Source organism: Tauraco erythrolophus, chromosome 14 (genome assembly GCF_009769465.1).
Source record: "Tauraco erythrolophus isolate bTauEry1 chromosome 14, bTauEry1.pri, whole genome shotgun sequence".
In the NCBI taxonomy this organism is placed as follows: Eukaryota; Metazoa; Chordata; class Aves; order Musophagiformes; family Musophagidae; genus Tauraco; species Tauraco erythrolophus.
Genome location: NC_141478.1, coordinates 7,766,102 through 7,789,592, shown reverse-complemented (window position 1 = coordinate 7,789,592; position 23,491 = coordinate 7,766,102). Strand labels below are relative to the sequence as shown.

The 23,491-nt window shown below is 45.7% G+C and overlaps 1 protein-coding gene across 1 annotated transcript in view; it reads right to left on the bottom strand.

The window, feature by feature from the left end:
- AKAP13 (A-kinase anchoring protein 13) overlaps positions 1–23,491 on the bottom strand; it is a 144,668-nt gene that overhangs the window by 91,789 nt on the left and 29,388 nt on the right. Inside the window, exons 4-6 of the mRNA XM_086620560.1 lie at positions 22,732–22,915; positions 10,897–11,086; positions 4,637–7,535 (exon numbers count right to left, since the gene is read on the bottom strand). Of these exons, the coding sequence (XP_086476686.1) occupies positions 4,637–7,535; positions 10,897–11,086; positions 22,732–22,915 (3,273 nt within the window). The remainder of the gene's footprint in view (positions 1–4,636; positions 7,536–10,896; positions 11,087–22,731; positions 22,916–23,491) is intronic.

Sequence of the window (23,491 nt, the reverse complement as noted above, 5' to 3'; positions counted from 1 at the left end):
CAGCGCTGCTGATACTTCTCTGTTTATTCAAACCAGTCTCAAAAAAAAAAAAAGAAAACCCAACCCCAACACCCCTTCAGCAAGTCCACTGGACTTCAAACATCTGGTTTCACTCCCGACTTTGCTGCTTGTTTGTTATTAGTTTTAACAACTATCGTGTCTGGGACTGAAGAAAACTATGAAACAGCAGCAAGCACGGGGTAAAACTCCTGAAAAGCTCTAGGTGAAGCTGAGCACATCTGCATGTGTTTGGCCACGTATTTTCTTGGCTCCTGTTCGTGTAGTTAAAGAACCAGAATTTTTGCTCTTTTTCCTCTTGCCATAACCTGAAGACAACGCAAGAAACCAGCCTTGCATCTCAACTGGTATATTAAGCATTGAAAAAAAATGTCACGAGCTTCAAAAATTCAGCCCACCTGCACTGCCTTAAGGATGACCTTTAGGTCCCTGGACTAGGGAGGCAGACCCTTCACACAGTTCATGAAGTCCCAGCTGATTTTCCCCTTCCTCATGCTCCGGTGACAGTGTCATCACTGCAGCAATACAAACATCATGTCCCAGCTGCTTTCACTGCCCAGTAAAGCTGTCATTAGTCACCATTCCCCCAGGGGTTCCCTTCTGTCTACCTTTCCCTGGCATGAAGTCAAGGTTCTAATACTCTTTCAATCCTAAACTAATGATTCTTCCGACACACAGGGCACTTTTAGAGGAGTGAAGTGATTCGACCAAAGCCACATGGCTGGAGAGTGGCTGTCTTAGGGCTAAACCTCCCCTCTAATCCTGCTCCCTCTCTCATTTCTACTAAAAACAAACACTGGATGGATGACAACACCTTCTTAAGGGCGATGTACGTTTGCAGTGAGCTTACCCATTCAGGGATTTAACAAGAGGAGCCTCCCATCTTCACGGGAAAACTGCTTTAACAACTGCCACCAATGGTTTTCCATCGGCTTTAAAGTCTACCCTTGACTTTGGGACTATCTGGTTTTGCAACGTTCTATTTATAAACTATTCAACATCATTAAGTCAAATTGGCATGATTTTATCTCGATTAGATGAGTTTGTGGGCAGACTCTCAGAAATCAGAGGTAATGCTACAAATTTCTGCCAGTCCCATTTGTTGGCAAAGCAGAGATCACGGCTGTGATGAGATCTGCTTGGGGTTGCAGCGGTGCCATGATAGTCGAGATCTTGGTCCAAGAGTCAATACACAAGGAAGAAACCTCTGGTGCACTGAGGACAGGAGAAGCAAGTGGTGTAGCGATGCTCTGTGCTAGGTAAGAACTGGAGGACCAAGCCATGTGCCCTCAGGATGAAATTCAAGGGGACAATTTTTTGCACTCTGCCACTTCTGCCTAAACTTCTGTTGAGAAACATATTCCAAACAAAAAGCACTGTAATGCTATCACAGCAGTCTCTGGGGCATAGAGCACCTTACTGCATGTGTGGTATGGTCAGTGATATTTGTTACTGGTTCATTCTGCTACTCTACCAGAGAAAGGAAATCATATTAAGCACTTTCCCATAGGGAAAATGCCATTGAGGAGAATGAGGTGAAGATGGGTAAAATTCAAAATAAGGTGATATTCTTCTATCTGGCAATGAATGTTTTCTTTAAACCCTGAGATCTACAAGAGATCCACTAGGGATACTTCTCTCAGGAGAAGAGCTAGGGAGCAGTGATTACAGTATTTGTTAATTTAAGATGCCAAGCCCCAACCATATAACCTAACCTTGCCGGTGTCACTTTCTACCAAGAAACCACATCTACTCAGAGGTATTTTGGATGTACAGATATATCATAGAATCATAGAATGGTTTGGGATGGAAAGGACTTCAAAGATCATCTAGTTCCAACCCCCCTGCCATGGGCAGGGACACCCTCCACTACACCAGGTTGCCCAAAGCCTCATCCAATCTGGCCTTGAACACTGCCAGGGATAGGGCATCTACATGCTGTTTTTCCTCTTCTCACCCAGCCTGGCTACTGTGGTATGATTTCATATCCTAACTGTCTGCTTTTTTAACAAGTAGCATCTATCTGCCTGGCTTGGAAATAATGTACTTGAAGAACCTATTACTCAGCTGTAACGCAGTTCTGAGCCCAAAGCTAATAGCATGAGGAGCTGCCTTATCAAAGTAGGATCTTCCACCTTCATCACTCCTTCGAAGCTGGGATCTGTCACTAGATATTTGTCTAGATAAGGCAATTACCCCTTTGAGATCACTCGTTTTGGGGGTAGGCTGAAACTAAGAACCAGCGAGATAAACAGGTATATATTTGGGAGCAATTTCACAATATAAATCAAAAAGAAATAAAAAGCTCAACGATTTGGAGTAGTAGCAACATCGTCATCAGCTGGTTACATCTCTGATAAATTAACACGACAATAAAACTCTCCGATCACATACGTTTCTGGGAAATGGCCTCATGACCTACACTTCCTTTAAGAAGGCTTTATTGTAGTCTATCGGGAAAGGATCTGATTCATTCTGGGCGCTGACGACTCCTGCATGGCTACAAAATACTCTGCACAAACCCAGGAAAAAATCCTCAGCACTGACACAGCGAAGAAGAACTGACATGAAGAACTGAAGGCTGCCACTGAACTAGGACACAAAATGCGCTGCTCAAAGCTTAAACATCGACATGAAGAACGTACACAGCGACAACAATAAAGAATATATCTGTTCTCTGAATTACTGCCCTATCAGATTTCTAGATGCTGCTTTATAGGAGGTAAATTTCAGAAATACTTCAAATCGTGAGCTTGGATTCACAGCAGTCGCTTGCCTGTGCTTTAAGCTAGTATTTTATTTGAGCTTCCCTAATGTTTTGCCTCAGAGCAATCCTAAAGTTCTTCAAGAGAAGATATTCCAACTGAAGTTTTGCTTTGTGCAGAATCTCATTAAAAACAAACAACTCCTTAACGGAGAGGTCAGATCATTGTATTCCAAGACCTTTTAACCCTAAATCCTTAAGTCTTTGAAATCAGTAAAAGGATTACCTCCTTTGTTTCACTCTTTTCCATAGTCTACCGCAGAATGATGCCTTAATATTACTTTCCTACTTCAGTCACTATCGTATTGGACCATTTGGTCCCTTCTCCTTTTAAAACCTCGCCTAGACAACGTCACGCCTCCAAGAATCCAACCGGGGATAAGACCAGGACTGTATGGCTGGAGCCAGCAGAGCAGGAGGCTCCCAGAAGAAAGGAGCCCCACCAGGTATTGACTTACAGCCACTCCCGCCCTGTGGAACTGTCAATCCCTCACAGCACCAAAATAGGTTTCTTTCTGAAACAGCTTTCTAATCCACCTTTAAGTCTTTCTACTTATTTACTAATGATCTCCTGACTATGATGTTTGCTGGTTATCTCCCGACACATAAACTTTCTAAAAATCCTGAGCTCAATGAAAAAAAGATTTGCTGGACCTACCACTAACTACCTCCAAAATCAATCCTTTCCCCCGTCTCCATTTGGAGGCAATCCTCTGCCATCACCCCATTAGACAGAGGAAACAGCTTCCAGCATTAAAACAGTTTTACAGCTTTACAACTTCATAATTTGTATCATGGCAGATTTTTAAAAAATTGTTTCAATGGTTGGTTGGTTTGTTTATTTGTTCAGTGCTGGGAAAGTGAGAGGCACTGTATCATTGTCTCACAGCAGAGAAAAAAAACAGCAACTGACAAAGTTCAGCTGCTTCCATTTAACAGCTGCCTGAACAGGTGGAATATAAAGATCACATTAGCTCCATGCTCCAGTAACAAATTCACCTATGATTTAATTCCAGGCTGCAACAACAAACCTATTTCTCTTTCATTCAATTTACCTCTATTTCCCTTTTCGGAGTTACCTGGTGACGTGTTCTGTTTGCTCCTGTCGCGCGGGCACCGGACGTCTACGCTGTCCCCCAAGTCCCACCGCTCTCCCCCATCACCACTCATCCGCGGGGAATGCCGGTCCCGCTTCCCAGCTGACTGCCGCAAGTAAAACTCATCATCTGAGTTCCAGTACTGCTTAAACGCACTGGAAAACACCACCAGCTGCTCTGCCCAACAAAAAAGCTCTGCAGCCCGGAAAAGGCGGTGGGGGTAGGGCTTGCTTGCTTTTTTAAATGACCTAATACCGCCAATTAGGAAGCGGCTTTGCCCCGTTCAGAGGGACACCGGCAGCTGTTTCAACCAGACGAGCAAAGAAAACTCAAGAGAGCCCCGTCATACCCTCTGGCTCCACGTTAGAAGAAATAAAGGGGAGAAGCGAAGGAATAGCACTAAGTAAATAAACCCTCAGGCCCACATGAAAGCGTCTAACTTGAAGATACCGCAATCTCCCTCCCATTCATTCCTCCTCCAGGGAGGATTCATGTGCTAGAAATTCTTCTGCACAAATTCATACGAGATGATGTCCTGTCCTCACCTCCAGTGCCAGCCAAGAAACCTGTATTTGAACTGCAAGTTTTAATGTGTAACTTCAGATGTCTTGTTTCTCAGAAGAAACCCGACCCCCACCTACACTTCCTCAGCAAGGCAGGCCTTCTGCTCCTATTTCCCTTCCTTTGCTGATGAGATGCCAGAGGTACATCTACAAAGGAAAAAGTAAAAAGTAAGAAACCCACTGATTTCTCCTACCTGTAACAGGCTCAGCTCGTTGCGCTGCCAGGCTGACGTTCCTCTTCTTTGTCGAGGAACTTAAATCCATTTCTCCATTAAGGCTGGCTCCCACATCCACTGCAGCCTGGGGCTCAAGCCCCACTTTTTCACCAGCTGGTAATTCAGGGGAACAAGGTGCCTCTGCTGCAAAAACCACCGCATCAAAACTTTTTACCATTTTAGGAACTTTATCCAGAGAGGAGCCATCATCTGCCGAAACCAAACTCTTTACTCCCACATTTTCCAGTGACTCAACAGCATGTAAATGGCACGAACACGGCGAGAATGGGGATTCGGGTACGGCTCGGCTCTGCTTTCCCTCGGGCTCAGCCAAGACCTCCCCATGAGCCGCTTTCCCAGAGGGACCAGCATCGCTCTCGCCGGCCAGACAAACGGTGTCGCTGCTGGAGTCGCTGTCGCACGTGGGCTCTTCCGCGATGGGCTGAAGCGCTGCCCGGGGAAGCACACTTTCCACGTCCTCCTGCTCTTGCGGATACGCTGCGACAGCGGTTACCCCCACCGGCCTTAATGCTTCCTTACTCCCACAGGCATCACCTGGGGCTGCCACTTCTGAAGCATCCTTCAATTCGGGGGTGCTGCTGCGCTGGGAGATTTGCTGTTGGGTTTGATGGGGATCATGCTCTCGGTCCAGCCCCGCATCCTGACAAGGGTCGCTCTCTGCACCCGGTGACTCGCCTGCCGATGCGGGTCCGTGCATGGTGCCTTCTCCTGCACCTGCTGCCTCGGTCTTGCGTGTTTCTTCGGCAGGGTCCGAACCTTTCAGCCCAGCACCCACATCACTGCCACCTGCCACAGGCCCCCCTTGACTGCAGCCAGAGGGTTTCACAACAGCGGCAAGTTCTTCTGACAAAACCTGCTCCCTGCCACTTGCACAAGCCTCCTGGTCAGACTCAGCTTTGCCTCCTTCAGCCTCCTGTGACAGGCTCTGCTCTGGAGAGCCCTTGTCCCCCGCATGGTCCGCAGGCCAGCCAGCTCTGGCAGCTACCCTGCCATGCTCTCCGCCATGCTGCTGGGCAAGCTCTGCCGAGCCAGCTGCCGCTTCCTGATTTTGTTTAGATTCTTCATTATGAATTACAGAGGGCGTGCCTATTAAATTATCCTCTGCACAGTCTGCGTCCTTGGCACACACAGCTAATCCAAGGTCCTTACCTTGCAGAGCTGCCTCCTGCCCGGGAGGTGCCACTGCAGCATCTCCCTCCGGACTCCCAGCTGGTCCCTCTTCTCTGGGTAGGGGAGCGACTGATTTCATCTCGCCGCTCAGCCCCTCCTGCTCCAAAGCACTTTCTGCTATCTCTACTTCCGTTTGTGCAGGCTCTTTTTCTGCCAGGCATGTGCTTGCATCCTCCGGAGGGAGCGATGCAGGCTCATGTTTGCTCTCTTCAGCAGTGTCTGGTTTGAAGTTGTCACCCATTTCATCTTTAACGACAGTTTGATCAGCAGAAGGGCGAGAGCCAGCAACTTCCTGGCCTCCGTCTGCAGAGTCTGCGCTTCCTCCATCTCTGCTGCTGCTGGTATCAGTTCCTACTGGCTTCTCTTCACAGGCTTCACTGCCCTCCATTGCTTCAGCCACACGTTCAGTGATCCCATCTCTCTCCTGGCCACACACAGGTTCTGTGTTGCTTTGGTTAGATCCACCAACATCATCACTTTGAGGTTCAGCATCAGGGCCATTAGTTTCCACACTGTCTTCCAGCGAGGGCGAGCTGGATTTCCCATCTGTGCAACCTGCTTCAACCCACTCTTCTTGCTCCCCATTCTTACTGCTGTCATGGATTTCCAAACCAGGACCAGGTTTTGATGCACATGTGGGAACCTTCACCCCATTCACTGCTGGCAATGCTGTCCCAGTGCTCGCAGTGACATCCTGCCTGGCTGCGACACCGGCGTGGCCCTGGCTTTCCAAGAAGGCACTGTTTACCTCATCGGTGTGTGAGTCTGCTCCAGTCTCTTTCTTACGGCCACTCTCGCAAAGGTCAACAGAGACGCTGTTGGTGCCACCGTCTGCATTCGTACCGCCACATCCCGGCACCATTCCCACGTTTGCATCCTCCTCATCTGCACACTCAGAGCCATTAAAACCACTGAGTAAGGGCTGAGCAGCACTGTCTGACTCTTCCTTAGTTGGCGACTGCTCTTCTAGGTCTGCAGCCCTCCTTTCACCAGCCTCAGCCATCCCATCTTCTACCTGCTGCTGGCCCGCAGCCCTCTCGGCTGCCCCTGTACAGTTCCTGCATTCAGTTTGGCCCATAGCCACATCCACGCCCTCCAAGGAAGCTTCGCCTGCAGTTTCGACCACAGTAACAGAACTGTCAGCTGCACGCTCCTCGGCAGCCTGCGCTTCCTGATGGGGACTATCTTTACCGCACAAGCCGGCCGGATCCAAACCAACTCCAGCAGATGTCATTCCAGCTTCCTCATTTGTATTTCCACAGGATGGAAGATTTATGGTGCCGTTTGCGCTCACGCATAGGCTCACTGTGCAGTCCTCCTCATCTGATACAGTCCCAGAGCCTTCAGCAGAGGTTGGCCCCTCCTCTTCCTTTTTACTCAACGTCACTGTATGTTTACTTCCACAGAAGCACTCTGGGCACTTTGCATCCCCCAGGCTCAGCAAGTCATCTGGCGCATCATTAAAAGCTCCCGAACGCCTGTTGTTGCATTTCTCCTCCTGGAGGGTTTGGTTTGAGAGCTGCCCAACGTCCAGGTGAACAACATCAGATGGACTTTCCTGTCTTCCTTCTCTTGCCATTTCTTCTAGGGTCTGAGAGGTAGTGGCTGGGTGACCATCTGGCTCTGCTCCTTTAGCACAGCTGTCTCCAAAATCTCCCAGTACAGGCTCTGTTTGCTGCCTTGAACTCTGTAACAAGAAACAAAAACAAACAAAAAAAAAACATTATTTTGATTTGTCACACATTTACACTGTCTCCACCATCTACGAGATCTGAATCTATATAATCCTATTTGATGTGACTCCTGCTCCCACTGTACCTCTACCTCATGTCCCTCGGGACAGAGTTACAAATTTACTGCAACGGGTTTTTTATGTCTTGGTTTTGTCACACAGTAATACTGAAGTTATTAGAATGACAGAAACACTGGTTGGAAAGAGCACCTGGATGGAGGTCATCTAGTCCAACCTCTTACCTGAAGCTGGACTATGATCAATGAGACACCAGGTCAGGCATGACTGTCCTGCCAAGTGCCCATAACCTCTGATGACTAGGCCACACCATCCTCCACGAAGGAGTTTTTTTCTAACAGTCAGCCTGAACCCCCTGAAGCTGCAGTTTGTCCTTCTACCCCCTTGTTACACCATCTGTCACCACTGAGAAGAGCTGTAACATTTGTAATTGTCCTTCGAGAAGCTGTAGTCATAGTTCTTGAGTGCACGTAAATTCAAGATCAGTAAACAGCAGAATTCAAGCTACCAAATAATGCAAATATACACCAGTCTAATCCCGAAGGGCTTGAGCAAATGCTGCTTTAAAGCAACTTCAGATTCCTGCCCAATGGCACTCCTCAGTTCTCATCAGCGTTGCTCAATCTTCTCTATATTGATGGAAGCGCTACTTCAGACGTGGAAATTGGCTGACAATGTCCAAACACCGTCACTTGTCTCCTGCTCCTAGGACTGAACTAATCATCTAATCTATTCCTGCAAATTGCATGCATAATTAAATATCTGAAATATACTTCCATAATGGAAATAAAAATTTGAAAATGATGACACACTATTAAAATTAATATGTGCATTATCATGGAACAGTAGCAAAGTACTCGATTACCCTCTAATCTGCATTTTCCTTCCAAAACATCTGCTTTGTCAAGGATCCCCCAAGCTTTTGTAGTTTGATACAATCAAACCTTTACTTAAAAAGAACTGTCTGTTTCAATATCTGCATTTTTATTCTCGTTGCTGCATATCAATGCTCATATCTTACAAAAAGTGACTTGTTAAATTAATGAGCAACCTCAGTTCTTCAATGTACACCCCACAGAGCTCCCTTGGTTTTCTGCAGCAGGCTCAGGGGTTTTGCACCGTAAACTTTCAGAGGCCATGCTGGCTTCTCAGTAAGTGCCTGTGATTCTCCACAAATATAAAACTCTAATGAACTATTTTTCAAATCTGTTATTTTTTGCATTTATTTGTAAAAATACTCTGAAAAATACATGCATCCTAGAAGACTAACTTAAACAGATCCCTGCAAATTTTAAGACTCTAGTTCTCAGAGAAATACAATTTTATACCAAAACCGTCAGCTTGAATATCTCTTTTCTCCCTGACTAGTAAAATGGCCAATATATTAATTGATGCATCACAGGGAACTTCTGGGTATTGCATATACAAATAGTGGCCAAAATCATCCCTGCTACACTGAGGATATTATGTTTACTCGCCTTTCCACACTCTGAGGTTTGCAAACAATGAGCACCGCCAATGAATCACAAGCCACTAAACATACTTTTGGTGTTTGCCTCGAATCTCCTACTTAAAACAATCCTGCTACCCAGCTCCCATATATGCTGCCACCTATGCCAGAGCTTCCTGGATCTGATGCATCCCAAGACAGGTTAGCATGAGAGGTAGACAGGTTGGCATCTCCATCCATCATACGGCACCAGGGATGGGACGCAGGGTTCTGCGTACAGCGGTACCCACAGGCTGCAGCTATTTTTTGCAAGGGCAAACAAACAGGATCAAACGACGTGCTGGCCGTCTGGTGCCTATAACCCTGCAGCAGAGCACGGAGACCATGCTGCTGGTCCCCAGCCAGGATGGACAGACACAGACAACACAGCCAGGACGAACAGACACAGATGACAGCGACGCTTGCTTGGGAACAAGCAAGTTTTTCAAAAGGAGGGGCCATGGCACCTCCAGCATCCTCACGGTGAAGTCACTCTGCCGATAGCCTGAAAAATAGAGCTGTCTCCAAAGGGAGTCAACTGGCTTTTAACTGACCCAAAATGAACCTAAATGAAATAATTACAGGGCTGCTTTCCAAATTCAAATCAGATTAGATGTGAAGCAAAACAGTACTGGAAAGAAAAAGTCTAAACATAGCCTTTTTCTGATTTCATTGTCAGGCAAAATGTACCCATCTGGCATTCGCAGGAGCAAACAAGCAGCGAGCTGGATGTGCTGGCCATGCTTCAATGTCGTTTGATGGAAAGGGGAAGCGATTTCATGGCTAGCCTGGGTTTGCTACTCATGCCACCAGTTCCTGTTGAGCCCGGGAGGAATTAACATCTTGAGAGCCCAGAGAAGGGTGAAAACAGCTCAGGATGGCCCGTAACTCTGAACGTCCCCCCAGCCCACTGCCTGCAGATAATGATTCTCTCCTTCCTAAGTTAAAGGAACAGAACTCCCTGTTATTTAGGTGGAACACCTCTGTAACAGCGGATGTATGAGCTGATGAAGGAACACCCATGAGCGATGCCACCTGTGCAAGACATGTGGGTGTTTCTGAGAAGAGGCACAGAAGTGTCCTGCTGTTTCACCCTCCCGTCCTAACTGAGTCCCTGTGGCATCTATTTTAAAGCAGAGAGAAGAAGCCCTTCAAAGCCCCAGGGCTCCCGTGATCCGACTGAAGTGAGATCCAGAGGAGTGCAGTGTGGGGGCTGCTATGGACATGCATCCTGCGTGGCCAGGGCAAGTTCATCCTCTGAGTTCTACACCGAGGTGCTGACGAAATGGCTGTTTTCTCCATCACGTGCCCCAGAGACTTTCCCCTCAGTCCCTTCTCTGACCCTGAACTTTCCATCTGAACAGGGACACCCCCACAGCACACAGCCCTCCAGACCCAGCCCTGCTCCAGAGCCTGCCCGATGGCTGCCAGACACCCCGGAGGGTCAGTCTATCTCCAGGGAGGCTTCCCTCCTCACCCAAGCAGGTCTCAACATCATGGAGAAGGCGGGAAGCAGGAGCAGGCCAGGGTTCCACAGGGTGTTGCACAGCCCCAGGACTGCTGCTTTCCTGAGAGTGAAAATTCGCCCACCTCGTACAGCTTTATCAGATCTCCCCGTGCTCAAACGAGAAGGAAACAGGGCAGGTGTCCACCGGGATGTTTGGTAACGACATCCAGAGAAAGCGCTGAGGTAAATACGCCTCCAAAGCGTGCCTGCGTGGGGCAATCCTCCTCAGGCGCCAGGCTGCGTGTGAAAGACACGACACGAAAAGCTCCGCTCTTCTTCCACCGCCTCCGCCTTCTCCTTACCGTGTGCCGGTGGCTCCGCATGTGCCTCTGCAGGTGCCGGATGTCGCTCTCCACGCTGGCCGCTGCCCCTCCCTTGGCGCCAGCCGTCAGCGTGTAGACATCGAGGCGGCGGTGGTGCGTCACGCTGTAGGCGCCCGAGTGCACGGTGTGAGACAGGGTGCTCCAGCACTCCGGTTCCCGGGATTCCTCTCTGCAAGACAACACGCGCAGGTTAATCCGCAGGCGAGCAGGGACGTCGCCCTGCGGGACACGCACGCTGCGCTTCGCTCCGGACAGCCATCTAATCCATGGCCGGAGCGAAAGGGAGCAGCGGCTCTGGCGCCAGGCAGACAAACGCACATGCACACTTCTCGGGGTCTTGAAAATTAATGGGATTTAGAGTTCATGCCAGCCAGAAGCTTTATTCCACAAGGTCTTTCTCAGGTAGAGGGATCTGGGCTTTTTCCCCAGACTATGAGGGACTAGCAGCAAGGGGCACAACAACGGCTTTTTAAAATTGAATTTATGACTGATGGAGATCACCAAAGCAGCTGTTGCAGAAAAACAGACACCTGAAGGACAGACTGCGGAGGGACAAGTTAGAAGGAATGAGGATCATCATGATACAGACGCAACAACTTCTGCACTGAAACCAGAACATCACTTCACAAACACCCAACAGCCATCGAATTGTGGCCGTTTTTTCACTCCTGAAATGAATTCAGCTTGCTCTGTGAAACTGTTTCTGTGTACAATGTTCTCAACATCTTCTAAAGCTGCTGTCCTTCTGCAGCAGCATCACTTATTTTCTTTTTACCAATCAAACAGAAAGAAAGGAAAAAAAGATGATGTTGTGTATCAGAATGAAAAAATAACTCAGCAGTTACATATATTCAATAGACATTTTTACTCAGACATCTCTTTCGAATGTCAAACCCTGATTTTACACAGGCTTGCAACTCAAAGCAGTAATTCTTCAGGTCTCACCGACCTGCACAGAGGCTACATTGCCCCTTTAAGGGGATGAGGAAACATTGAAGTTATCAAGGTGTTCATCTAAAGCTTCAGATTTACAGATTTCATTTTGAATCAGAACTGACTCAGGAAGCTCAAAAACTTTTTCAATTGTCCCAGACACAGCAGGTCGCACAGCACCTTCCCAAGTGCCATGTCGCCGGGGAGACATGTGTAGCCGAGCAGGAACATCATGGGAACGGGGGCTTATGCTGGCCTGCTCAGGGGTGTGAGAAATGGAAATTTCTGTTTTCCTTTCACTAGGGATGCATCTACCGACAATCAGCCCAAGCTGAGAGCATGTCCCATCCCCGTCGCAGAGCCCAGCCCATCACAACAGGCATCTCCACATCTCCCTCTGCAGTACAGCTGCACATTTCTCTAAAAGGGGCCTGGGACAGAGACTGTACACAAATAAGTAATTCAAGAAGGTATATACACAGAAATGTATACCATCAACCAGGTAAAATTACATACAGTTTTCAGCACCTTTGCTGACTGACTTCTTATTTTAAAAGCAGCAAACCTTTCTAATAGGCAAATGATTGCCTAGGCTCAGACAAACCACTGGGCTACCTCTCTGAGAAGCCACGCAATTTGGAAAGTAAAGTTGTAACGAGCAAATGATACCACGACTGGCAACAGGAATGGGCAGAGCAGGGTAGGGAAACAGTCAGATGGTTTATCACACGGCAGAGAAACCTGTGCAGACAATGGTGGTGGCAGTGGCTGTCCCAGCTCTGCCCTGGCACAACCACCTGTCCCCTTCTGTGACTCATTTTGGGCTAAATCTGCAAGGAAATCCAGACAAAGTGAACCTACATCATCTACCATGTACAATTCCCCACCATGTAACTCAATTGACTTCAGCAGAATTACTCTTGATTTAAACAGAATCAATATTTCCATAGAGAAACAGAAGGAAGCATTCAGGTTTTGGTGGTGATCAGTATAAATCCATGGAGGCACTGAAATCGACTGAGCCATTACAAGTGACTAAAGAAATGACCTTCCTTTGTCAAGGAAACACAGACATTTCTGTCTGGAGCATTTTTCTTTTCAGCTGTCATATATGAGAAACTACTGTACTCGAGGCCGCTCTCAGAATACAAGGAGGCAGTCAGCACAAAACCCAAATTCGCCCACTCAAGGGGACAACATCAGCTGGATTAAAGAATCGAGCGCCATGAGTTTGCATCACTTTCTCATCAGCTTCAAGTACACTTACGAGCGTCTTCAAATCAGCATCCACAAAGCAGCCTGCACGATTCAAGTCTTAAAGGACTCTCGGCTACTTCAAAAGCTTCAAAATCTGGAGCAAGATGACAGGCAAGCACAGTCCCCTGCACCCCTGTGAGCGTGCCCACCCCTCCTGCAAGCTGCCACCTTCACACGGCCCGAACGGATCAGTCACTTCTGCTTACAAAGACAGCAGTTTCTTTTCATATTCAAGTTGCTGATCTGTGTTACACCCTATAAAAGGCTTGAAACTTTTTGAAAAACCAAGATCTTTCTCACATCCAGCCAACCACAAACAACTCCAAGCTCTCATTTTTAGTAGCAGTTACCGATATTGCACAAAATGAAGCAGAGTAGTAGTAGATCGTCTCAATCTACTGACTCCTTCAAATCACCCCTTTCATACACTGCTGCATCCCAGAGCTGACGGACTGCAGCAGAGGACAAATAGGTATGCACAAGCATTAACTTGTTTGCACACTGCTAATACTGCTGTTCAGGCAATCACTTCCAAGGCCACGTTTGTCTTCGCACATTGAGCTTAACTGTTTGTGCCTCTCCTGCACACCTCACTGCAAGTCCTGGGTTTTACTGAGAGATGATAAAAATACACCTTCTTCCAGGAAAAAAAAAGCTTTGCAGTCATGTATTTTGTACTGCACGGTTGTGAAAGATGGTTGTTTTTTATAGATAAGGAATTTCTGTAGTGGCTGTATAGAAGCGCATACCCAAGCCGGTCTACTAGGAGATAAAAACAGACAAGCAAATATTTACTGAAGATTTATTAACAAAAACGTACATAGAAACTCCAGCATTCGAGAAGTCTGAAAATTCTGCTTCCACTCAGCACAAAAATTCAGTTCACTGCAGTTTGCCAGCAACAAGGGGAATCTATCATCTTATGAGGTTTAACCATCCTGGATCAATTCTTTCTCATGCTCCCCTTTCAACAGCTTCCCACGGAAACACTGAAGAGATACCAGAGAATTGAAAATTTCATTGGCATCATCTCCAAGCCCAACTTTTGCAGAAGAGAGTATGCAAGGACCAACCGATACGACTGACAGCGTTCACTAGTGGCACCCTCGGTGCAACCATGCCACGTCCCACCAAAAATGTCTGGAAGAAGTCCTCCAGCTCCAGTCCTTGCTTCTTCTGCTGCAGCCTTCTGTCCCATGGAGGTAAACGCAGAAAGGAAATTGCTGGCTTCAAGAAAGGACAGACTTACCAGCCAGCCCTTCATCCAGGGAAAGGTGGCTCAAAGAAGGATGTCAACACCAAACAGCGTGAGAGGAGAAGCAAATAAGCTTCCAAAATACTGTCAGGCCATGCCCTGCTCAATCTGGGAGCTGATAAGAATGCTCCAACGGCAGCATCACCTCCTGCCAGTTTGGCATGTAAAACAAATGACAGGTGGTGTTTTTTAAACCTCCCAGCATCGCCCAAGTAGACTCATCCCTGGTGAAGGAGGAGCCATAAAACACTCGCGTGCTGAATCTCTTCTCATCTCGCGGGGGGTGGACAGGATGGCCCCGAGCCCGTGAGCGGTGGAAAGAGGGAGAGGAAAGCCTGCACCGACACAGCGCAGCACCCGGCTTCCTGCCGATACAGGCGACGTATATTTAAGAAGCAGGAAGACATGTGAGAAAGAGAGAACCAGAAGAACTAAAAAAAAAACCAAACCCAAACAAAAAACGAGTTAAAAGCTCTGCCCACCTTCAAAACGTGTAGAAACTGTGCTCGGTAACAAAGGTTTGAAATTTGGTGGTGCCGGTGTCCCTGGCAGGAGTGCTTTCCTGTACAGAGATAACAGGTTTTAACCAAGAGGAGAGGAAGAGGAGTGGGGAAGAGATCAGAAGACGAACAAAAAAGCCTCAGTAGGTTAAGCAGAATCTCATGTTCGGAAGATTTATCCCACAGTTTTACAAAAGGGCAAGGAAGGCAGTGTGGGAACTCAAGGTGTTATTTCCTGGGGATATCCCCTCCAGATTTCTGAGCTGGACTTTGGCTGAAACAAAACAAACTCAGTAGCGTTGCCAGCTCTTATGATCTTACTGCAAGCCTGACAACAGCTGTGGGTTTATTCCGAAAGCATCAACCTCTAGATTCATGTGATAAAGGGGAAAAAAAAAAACAACCAAAAAAATCCACTTTTTTTTTTCTTATTAAATTAAACAAAGCTCCTAGAATATTAAGGTCACAGTGAACAGCTAGGAAATGCTAGAATTTAGATGCTCTTATCTCTAAGGCAAATAAAAACTAAACTAAACTGAATTTCAATCTTACACCCTTATTCCCGTATTCAAATTTTGAATTATTACTGTTGTTATAGTATCACACTGGAAATACTTGATGAGACAGACTGTGATCTGGGATAAACAAGGAATGGTGCCTAGCAGGACAGGATGCTGAACTTGGTGGTAATTCCACATGTCCATAGCTCAGGCAATTTAAATCCAGCCAACAATTCCTCCTATGAAAACCCAGCACTCAGACTTAACACAGTCCCCATCATTTAAAACCACAACATCTTAAAAATCTGACAAAGTAGAACTTCAACACTATTTGCAGAAGTGTTGGGGTAATAGAGGCTTTGCACCCACAATCTTTAGTGACACACAAAACACTAGTACACACCAACACTTTCTTGCTCCTCATTTTTGTAACCACCAATATGCACTGTGTTTGAGATTCGCAAAACACTATGTGCTAGAACGGGTTAAAATAAATCAACCATTCCTAAATTTGAGAGACTTTTAACAAACACAGCATTCACACTTCAGGTGTTTCCAAGTGTTCCAAAAGCCCCAGAAAAGCAGTTAAAAAAAAAAAAAAATCTTTCTTATGTGAGAAAATTTTATAGATCACTTGCTAATTTGAATACTTTTGATGTTGAAGGAAAGAGTTAAAGTTCATCGGATATAGAAACGCTAACTAACCCCTTACAGTGCTTCGCACAAACATGAACTGTGGTGGGTTCTGACACTGAACTGAATTCAAGAGTGCATAACCCACTCTTCAATATCACATCAAATGTTTAACAACTGGATTCAAAGTATTTAATGCTAGCTTCTCAGTCCATTGACCAACACAGTAGGAAATAACACTGGACAGAAAAGCTGGACTGGTCCTTCAACAGTTATTTGTAGATGCACATATCCTAAGAGAGCACATCCAGAATTTCCTACCACAAAGGGTCTGCACTCCTAAACCCAAGCATTTCTTAGGTCCCAATGTTAATTATACATTAAAAAACACCCCCAACCAAACCAGCTACAAACTGTCATCACCTATATTTATCAAAAAGAACAATGTGCATTCCATAAGAATAACTGTCTGTTTTTAAATGCACTTTTCTGTTTGTTTTATTTTCATAGTCTTACCTAACAGGAAAGATAACCTGCTCAGGATGTGGAGCCGTAGGTCCAACAAAGAACTCAAAGTCAACTTGGAGCCACATCAGTAAACAAAAGAAATTTAAGGTGAATCTACGAAACACACTCAGAGCAAAAAGAGACGTCATCTGCTGCATTTTAAATACAAAAGCACGGTCATGGAGACTACTTCATCAAGCAGTGTTTTCTTTACAGCTAAAACCAGCATCTCAGATCAGGACAAGTGATATGGAAGGAAGACTTGTCTCTGCAGAACATCTCCGCATGCTGCAAGTGAGCATGACCACAAACTCTGTAACACAACCCAAAGATAAAGCCATCGCTTTGGCTGCCTCTGACACAGCAGTTTACAAAGTCTTTTCCTGCAATAATCTGGTCAAAATTCCATCTCCACTACAAATATCACTACTCCTAGCAGATCTGCTCCAGAGACTAAATATGAGTATCCTAACTGGGTATCCAGCTGACCCATGCCTGAGGCCAAAACCCCAGCAGTTCTGGGAAATCACTTATCTGCATTTTCTAAATTTATCCTGAAACGGAGCTGGTCTATCACAATCTTAACAACCACATAAGGCTGTTCAGGGCTTACGGCCCCTATAATTTTTGGGATCACATCCAGATCAAGATTGCTGCGCAGGCAGAATCATTTTATTTTTGTACCTTACCACACTTCCGAAATCTCTTCTTCTTTCCCCTCCTCAGTCCTGCTTACATGAACATTGTCTCCCACAGCCTCCAACTTCCAAGCAGGATACCAGAGAAGGTAAAACGCTGTTTCTACCATAAGGACAAAGTCACTTCTCTCTCTTTTATATTCAGAGGTGGATACATACAAAACAAAAGAGAGGAAGGAGCCAAAGAATGAAAATACATGTCTTCACAGGGATGTGGGAACACATTAGGAAACCAGGAAAAGCTGGAGCACGCAGTGGGTGAGTAGGTGGAAAGAGAAACACAAACTCTTCCCACTCCATCACGTTCACACCTGGTTCCCTCATCCCCCTGCTTCCAGTCTGCTCCTCTGCTGTGGCCAGAAGAAATCCACAGCGCCTCAGCATCTTTCTAATCACAATGACCCATCAATTACATAATGGTGTTTCAAACGATAATCTTAAAGGTCAGCAACACACAGACACAAAACCAGACCCTGTTGGATCACTGCTCCTCTCGCACTTTAGAGGCTAAACAGCATCCTCTCAACACATGCATCTCCCATCAGGTCCTCTTTCACTGCCCTTCTAACATCTTTGAATCCCTCCCTTTAAACGTTACTCTTGTGCCAGCACTTACAAAGTCAACTGTTCTCCTCTCCTGCCAGACCAGAGCAAGCCATATCCTAAACCTACTGCCCGGCACCCTGAATTGCAATCAAAAAGATTCGTTGCTTGCTTTAGGGTGGAACAACAGAGGGAAAATATCAGCATTACTTCAATAAACTCTTCAGCCATTGATTCTGCTTAGCTAGAAATAAAATTAAAAATATGTGTAGCATCACCTGCCCAGTGTGGTGGCAACCTCTGGCCACCAGTGTGTCCCCAGCTGTGTCCCATCCAGGCTCCCCGTACAACAAACACCAGGAGAACAGGTATAACCAAGGGAAGACTCGGACCCTGCACACTCAGTTCCCAGCTCGTAATAACGGCAAGGGTGCACCCTGGAAAGTCGGGGTTCAGCTTAGACGTTCTCAGGGTATAAGCACCCTCTCTACATACAGCTGCCACGATCTGGCACTGAAGTCGTAGCGGTCGGCAATGTTTGCAGCCCCAGGAAACTAGTGATTTTGGAAAGCATCTGCACCACAGACAGCTCTTCGCCTACGCAAAGACTGAATTTAATGGAACAATCTAACAGCAAAATTGAATGAGTTTTAAGTATCATCCCAATTTGGTAGGGCGCTGTAAGAAATGCTTAATTTTAAGACAACACTTAAGCACTCTGCTGAGTATGAACTGGATGTTTCTGGAATTAAACACATGCTTAAAGGACTCGCTAAAGCACAAAGAAATGAGATACCAGGTAAATCCTCTTGCAGCTCTGTCTCAGAAAAGCAGAAAAGTGTATTCAATTATAAAAGTAAAGTTATTGAAAAAGCTTCCTCATTTGAGAGGCACCAGAGAGATCACAGCACAGACTTCACCAATTACTTACGTAAAATCAGAACAATAGCAAGTGATAATCACGGATTGCAAAACGTTCTTAAAACCCTTCTGCTTCCAGTGAGTTATTCCTCACGTGTTTTGATTAAATGAGCTTTATTTTGGAAATACAGACTTCTACTGATGTGCTGTTTCACCTGGCTGTTACCAGATTTGAAGGAAGAACATGCCCTGAGCTGTGCAGAAGTGCTTTATAGCAATAAGCAAGCAGAGAAGCCAGCAAAAGCAAAACTAATATCAGAGTGAAAAACTCAGAGACTCTTACAACTCTGAAACTTCTCCTTTGCAGAGATTAGAAAAACACAAGAGTTTTTTTTGGCTTTACTCTTCTCTTACTCCCCTTTTTCAGGGGGAAGAAATCACTTTCAGCTGCGAAGCAACTACAAGTATTTGGCTACACAGAAAAAAAAAAGTGATACTTTTGGGTTACTAGACAGAACTCTTGTTCTGCAAAAATGAAATCAGAAATAAAATTGGTGTTTGTATGTCTTACAAAACAGCACTTCCGACTTCTCCGAAAATTCTGCACCTTTTTTATTTCTTGGAGCCATTTTCCTTCCCTGACTTTCAGCGCCCTGAAGAACATGGAGCTGGCAGGCAGATTACATTACTACAGCGAACGGCGCGTGAAAACATCGACTACTGCAAACTGCAGCTGTCCTACTGCAGAGGCCAAGTTACTCACTCGGAGCGTCCTAACCCTGTTTCATAAACTCTGCAGCCTCTCCAGAGCCAGCCCTTCTCACTGCACAGAGCAGCCCAGCTCTGCCAACACCCCGCAGCCAGCGTTGCCCACCTTAAACCCAGGGAAGCAGCAGGCTTCAAAGAAGGACTGGCCCTTTGCTTTGGGATTTGCTCCTACCAGACTCAGAAATCCTTGAAACTCGGAGAGGGCTATGCAACCTGCCTAGTTTCCAAAGCTTTTTTTCATGCAAGTAAAGATAAATAGTTTTAATCCTATCAAAAATCTGTATTTAAATTTTTACTTAAAAAACAACCCAACAAACCAAGCTGCTAGCAAGGAAAATGTTCCTAGAGAAAATCCTTATTTTTTTTTTTTTTTTTCCTAAAAAACTCCTACCCTTACGTACTGTCCTATTCCATGGCACCGCAGGACAATGTTTACCGTGGGGTTTTAATCTCAAAGATAAAATAAGCACCCTCAGGAATGATACACAACCGATGCACAAACACTGCTGGCGGAACCCTGCTCTCCATCTGCGGTGACCTACGTGCGCGCTCTCGCAGCTCCTCCGTCGGGTCTTGAAAGAAGCAACGCGTGCACCTTCCCTGCCAGAGGATGCAAAAGTCAGTGCACAAGCTCAAGACTACAGAAAGGAACACTTCAAGGGTTGCAAAATTTAAATTGTAGGCGTCTGTCTTTTTTTCTTTTTACATGAAGAACTGCAGCAGCTGGAAAGGGAAAGCTCATCTGATAAACAGAAATTCAAAATGTCACCAGCGTAATTAGTTTTTGAGAAAAATATTTACACTGCAGCTGAATCAAGCTGCTTTGCAGCTGAACCCTGGCAAAACTGCAACAACGGAGAAGGTTTTGTGTCTGCTTTTTAATAATTGTATCCTAATTACAGCAAAATTTCACCCCTTTCCAATGCTGGCTGGGAGAATCATTGTAAAATGCAGGGTCCTGAAAATTAGCAAGCAAGAGAACAATGAAATCCCCCCAAGGATAATGCATCACAAAACACACTGCGTTCATTTATTTGGCAAAGTGCAGTTTAATTACTTGTAAAAATAACGACTCCTTTGTACAGGCTCTCGCTAACATGCGTTGCTGCTCTGTATTTTGCTGAGTGGTACGAGTTGCGTGCCAAATTTGCGTGCATGGATTATGCAGCGTGCGCATAAAACAGAGTGCAGAAAAGAGGTTGTACAATATCCATTGTGTTTTGACAGTACATAAATGATATATACTCTCTTCATGGAATTTGGCTGCTTTTCTATGTTTTGAAACTCAATATATCTCCTCTCAATAGGGATTTTCAAGCCTCGATGCCATCTCACTGCAGAAAGCTCTACGCACAACAAAAATCTCTGCTAGGGAATCAGGATGTGTCTCTTCTGCAGCCACCACCCTCCCGTGGGGAAGGGCCATGGTGGTCCCCATGTCCCACAGTGCTCTCACCGCTCCGGCCAGTCCCGAGCTCATAGCACGGTGCTTTACGGCTATCCCACCCACTGAGAAAGGGATTCGTGACTTCCCGTGTCCACAGATTTCTGTCTGCAAGGCTTCATGGAGATGGCAGGGGTTTCAGAGTCACAGGGTATGTGGCATGGCTGTCAGATGTTTATACATTTTATTTCCAGCCAGCAGTCCAAGAGGAAAACTAACCATAATGAACAGTTTAAGGATATACTAATAAGTACAGGATCTGGGATCTTGATGGTAACATGACTGAAGCTGCTAGTGTCTAATTTTCAAAGACGAACTGGAAAGGTCATCAGAGAAATCCCTTGGATTACACCAGCAGCATCCGTTAAAGTGAAGAGCACAGGGCAATGCCATGTAATCCAAGCACTCTTCTTTTTAATTTCCACTGAGTGAGAACTGCCATTCCAGTATTGGAACTGGTTGTGAAATAACTCCACCAAATACATGAATAGCTGTTTTAATAGTTTTGTTTACTTCCCATTTCTTTTTAAATTACCAGCTCTACTCATACTCAGATTATAGTATTCTCTGTGAGCTCCATAATCAAGTTTTGGCCAACTTAAGCTTCCTGACAGCATGTAAAGTCTGTTAACAGGGTTAGTCTCACCTTGGAGAACGTTGCTGCAGTTACAGGATGAATTTGCACGTTCCAATTTTACAAGAAATCCTGCAAGAGCGTTGTGTCTTTTCACAGCATGACTGTTGAACTCGATGGAGAAAAGAGTCACACTGTCATCATCTCTGTCTTAATACCAGCCAAAGGTGGCAGAAAAAAAGGTTCGAGTATAGCTCCCGTCCAACCCTGCATCCTCTCCCTCACTCTCACTTTGCATGTGGTTGGCTGAATTGTTAAAGATGAAACTTAAGGGCAATCACTCCAGCAACACAGATCATATTTTTGCCCTCTAACACTCTGCCCAAAAACTATAGAAAGCAGAATAATTTACAATTCTTAATGGAGAAACGTTGCGTGATAATGTGGACAACACAGCAGACTCCTAAACATGACACTGGATCACTCAACATAAAACCCAAATATCTGAAAACTCAATTCAGAAAAACAAAGTTAATAACAAAGCTTAAGAGAACCAGGCATCAGAACAACACACATGCAGACCAAATCTGTTCTCCTTTACAAATAGCCCCCTCAGGACTTATTTAAGCTCTTTGTCTTTATTAGCCTCAGCTTTTAAAGCCAGATCTCCAAACATTTGCTATTCAAAAATAACTTGTTGTCTTCTGAAGGGTTCCTTGTAAAACGCTGCAGTAAATGCTCATGTCACTAGTTACTCGCTAGGAGCAGGATCTGGCTGCTTCTCAAGACCACTCAACAGAGAACTGTTTCTGCTGTTAAATACTTGCATTAATTCTTACCTAAATTTTTTACCTAGACTGGTAAGATACCTATTCTCTACAAGATGCTGCCTTGTTTTAATACAATTACCACTATTACCTTTAACCAAAAACCTCCAAATCTATAATGAAGAACACAACAGCCAATCACCACCATGAAGCCCGCTAGCTCCCCTCGTCTGGGCAGCTGTGCTCGCTCGAAGAAAAGCTTTTTCACTTGTGTTTGCCTAAGGTTTGCCTTAATTATTCAATATTACAGTGACTCACTTTGGGCTTTATGAGACAGCTGGAAGCACAACACTGTGCAACAGAAAAGGAGAACACAGCAATATCATTGCATTTCCCCTAAGCCCTAAGGACCTGCCCCCATTGTAACTAGCAAGAAAGGTAAAAGCAAAATTACACAAAAATTACCTTGAAGGGTAGAGTATAGGTCTTAGACACTATTCGGTGATAATGTACAGCAAAGGCAAGCATGATATAGAATGGAAAACTGGCAGAGGAACCATTAAATTCTCCTTACTCTGTTAAAAGCTGGTGCAGCTTCTGGTAGCCCCTCTCCAAGGCCAAGCTCACGGGAGTTGCCCCTTCGTTGTTGTGGATGCTGAGGGCTCCTCTTCCACCCGGCTGCTGGAGCAGAAACCACGTCAGCCGCAGCAGACCCAGCCTCACTGCAAAATGCATCAGTGTTTCCCGAGGGATGTTCTCTGGGAAGAAAAGAGATTAAAAAAAAAAAAAAAAAGGCAATTTTTAGGCTGCTGGTTAGGTGAATGCCATATCCCCACCTCCCAACCACACCACACTCAATGGCTGGCATGGAGCTGACAGCCCAAAAGCCGAGGAACCTACAGCACCTGGAACAACACGCTGGCTGCCAATATCCAGGAGACACCAGCAGCTTAATGCAAGGGACAGGCTACGGTGGAACTGGTGTGCTCAGGACCTCTCAGGGTGAGACTGACCACAGTAGTCACCATGAAAGAAACACCATTTTATAAACAGCCACAGCAACCACCAAGTTGCAGTGCTTCCAAACAGAACCTGGCATGGTCAGGTGGGTTTTTCTAGATGTCCAAGCCTTCTCTTCACACACCCAGGACCAGGTTTTAGGAATGGACAAGTTTCGTTCTTTAATGAGACGCTGATTTGTCTCGAGGCATGAAGAAAATCTACATTTGAAGCACAAGTCTAAAGCGGTTACAAAAGAGAACAGTTTATCCTCTCATGTAGACCAAAAAAAAAAAGAAAGCGAGGATTTTGCTTTCCTGGTTTGATTATGCCTC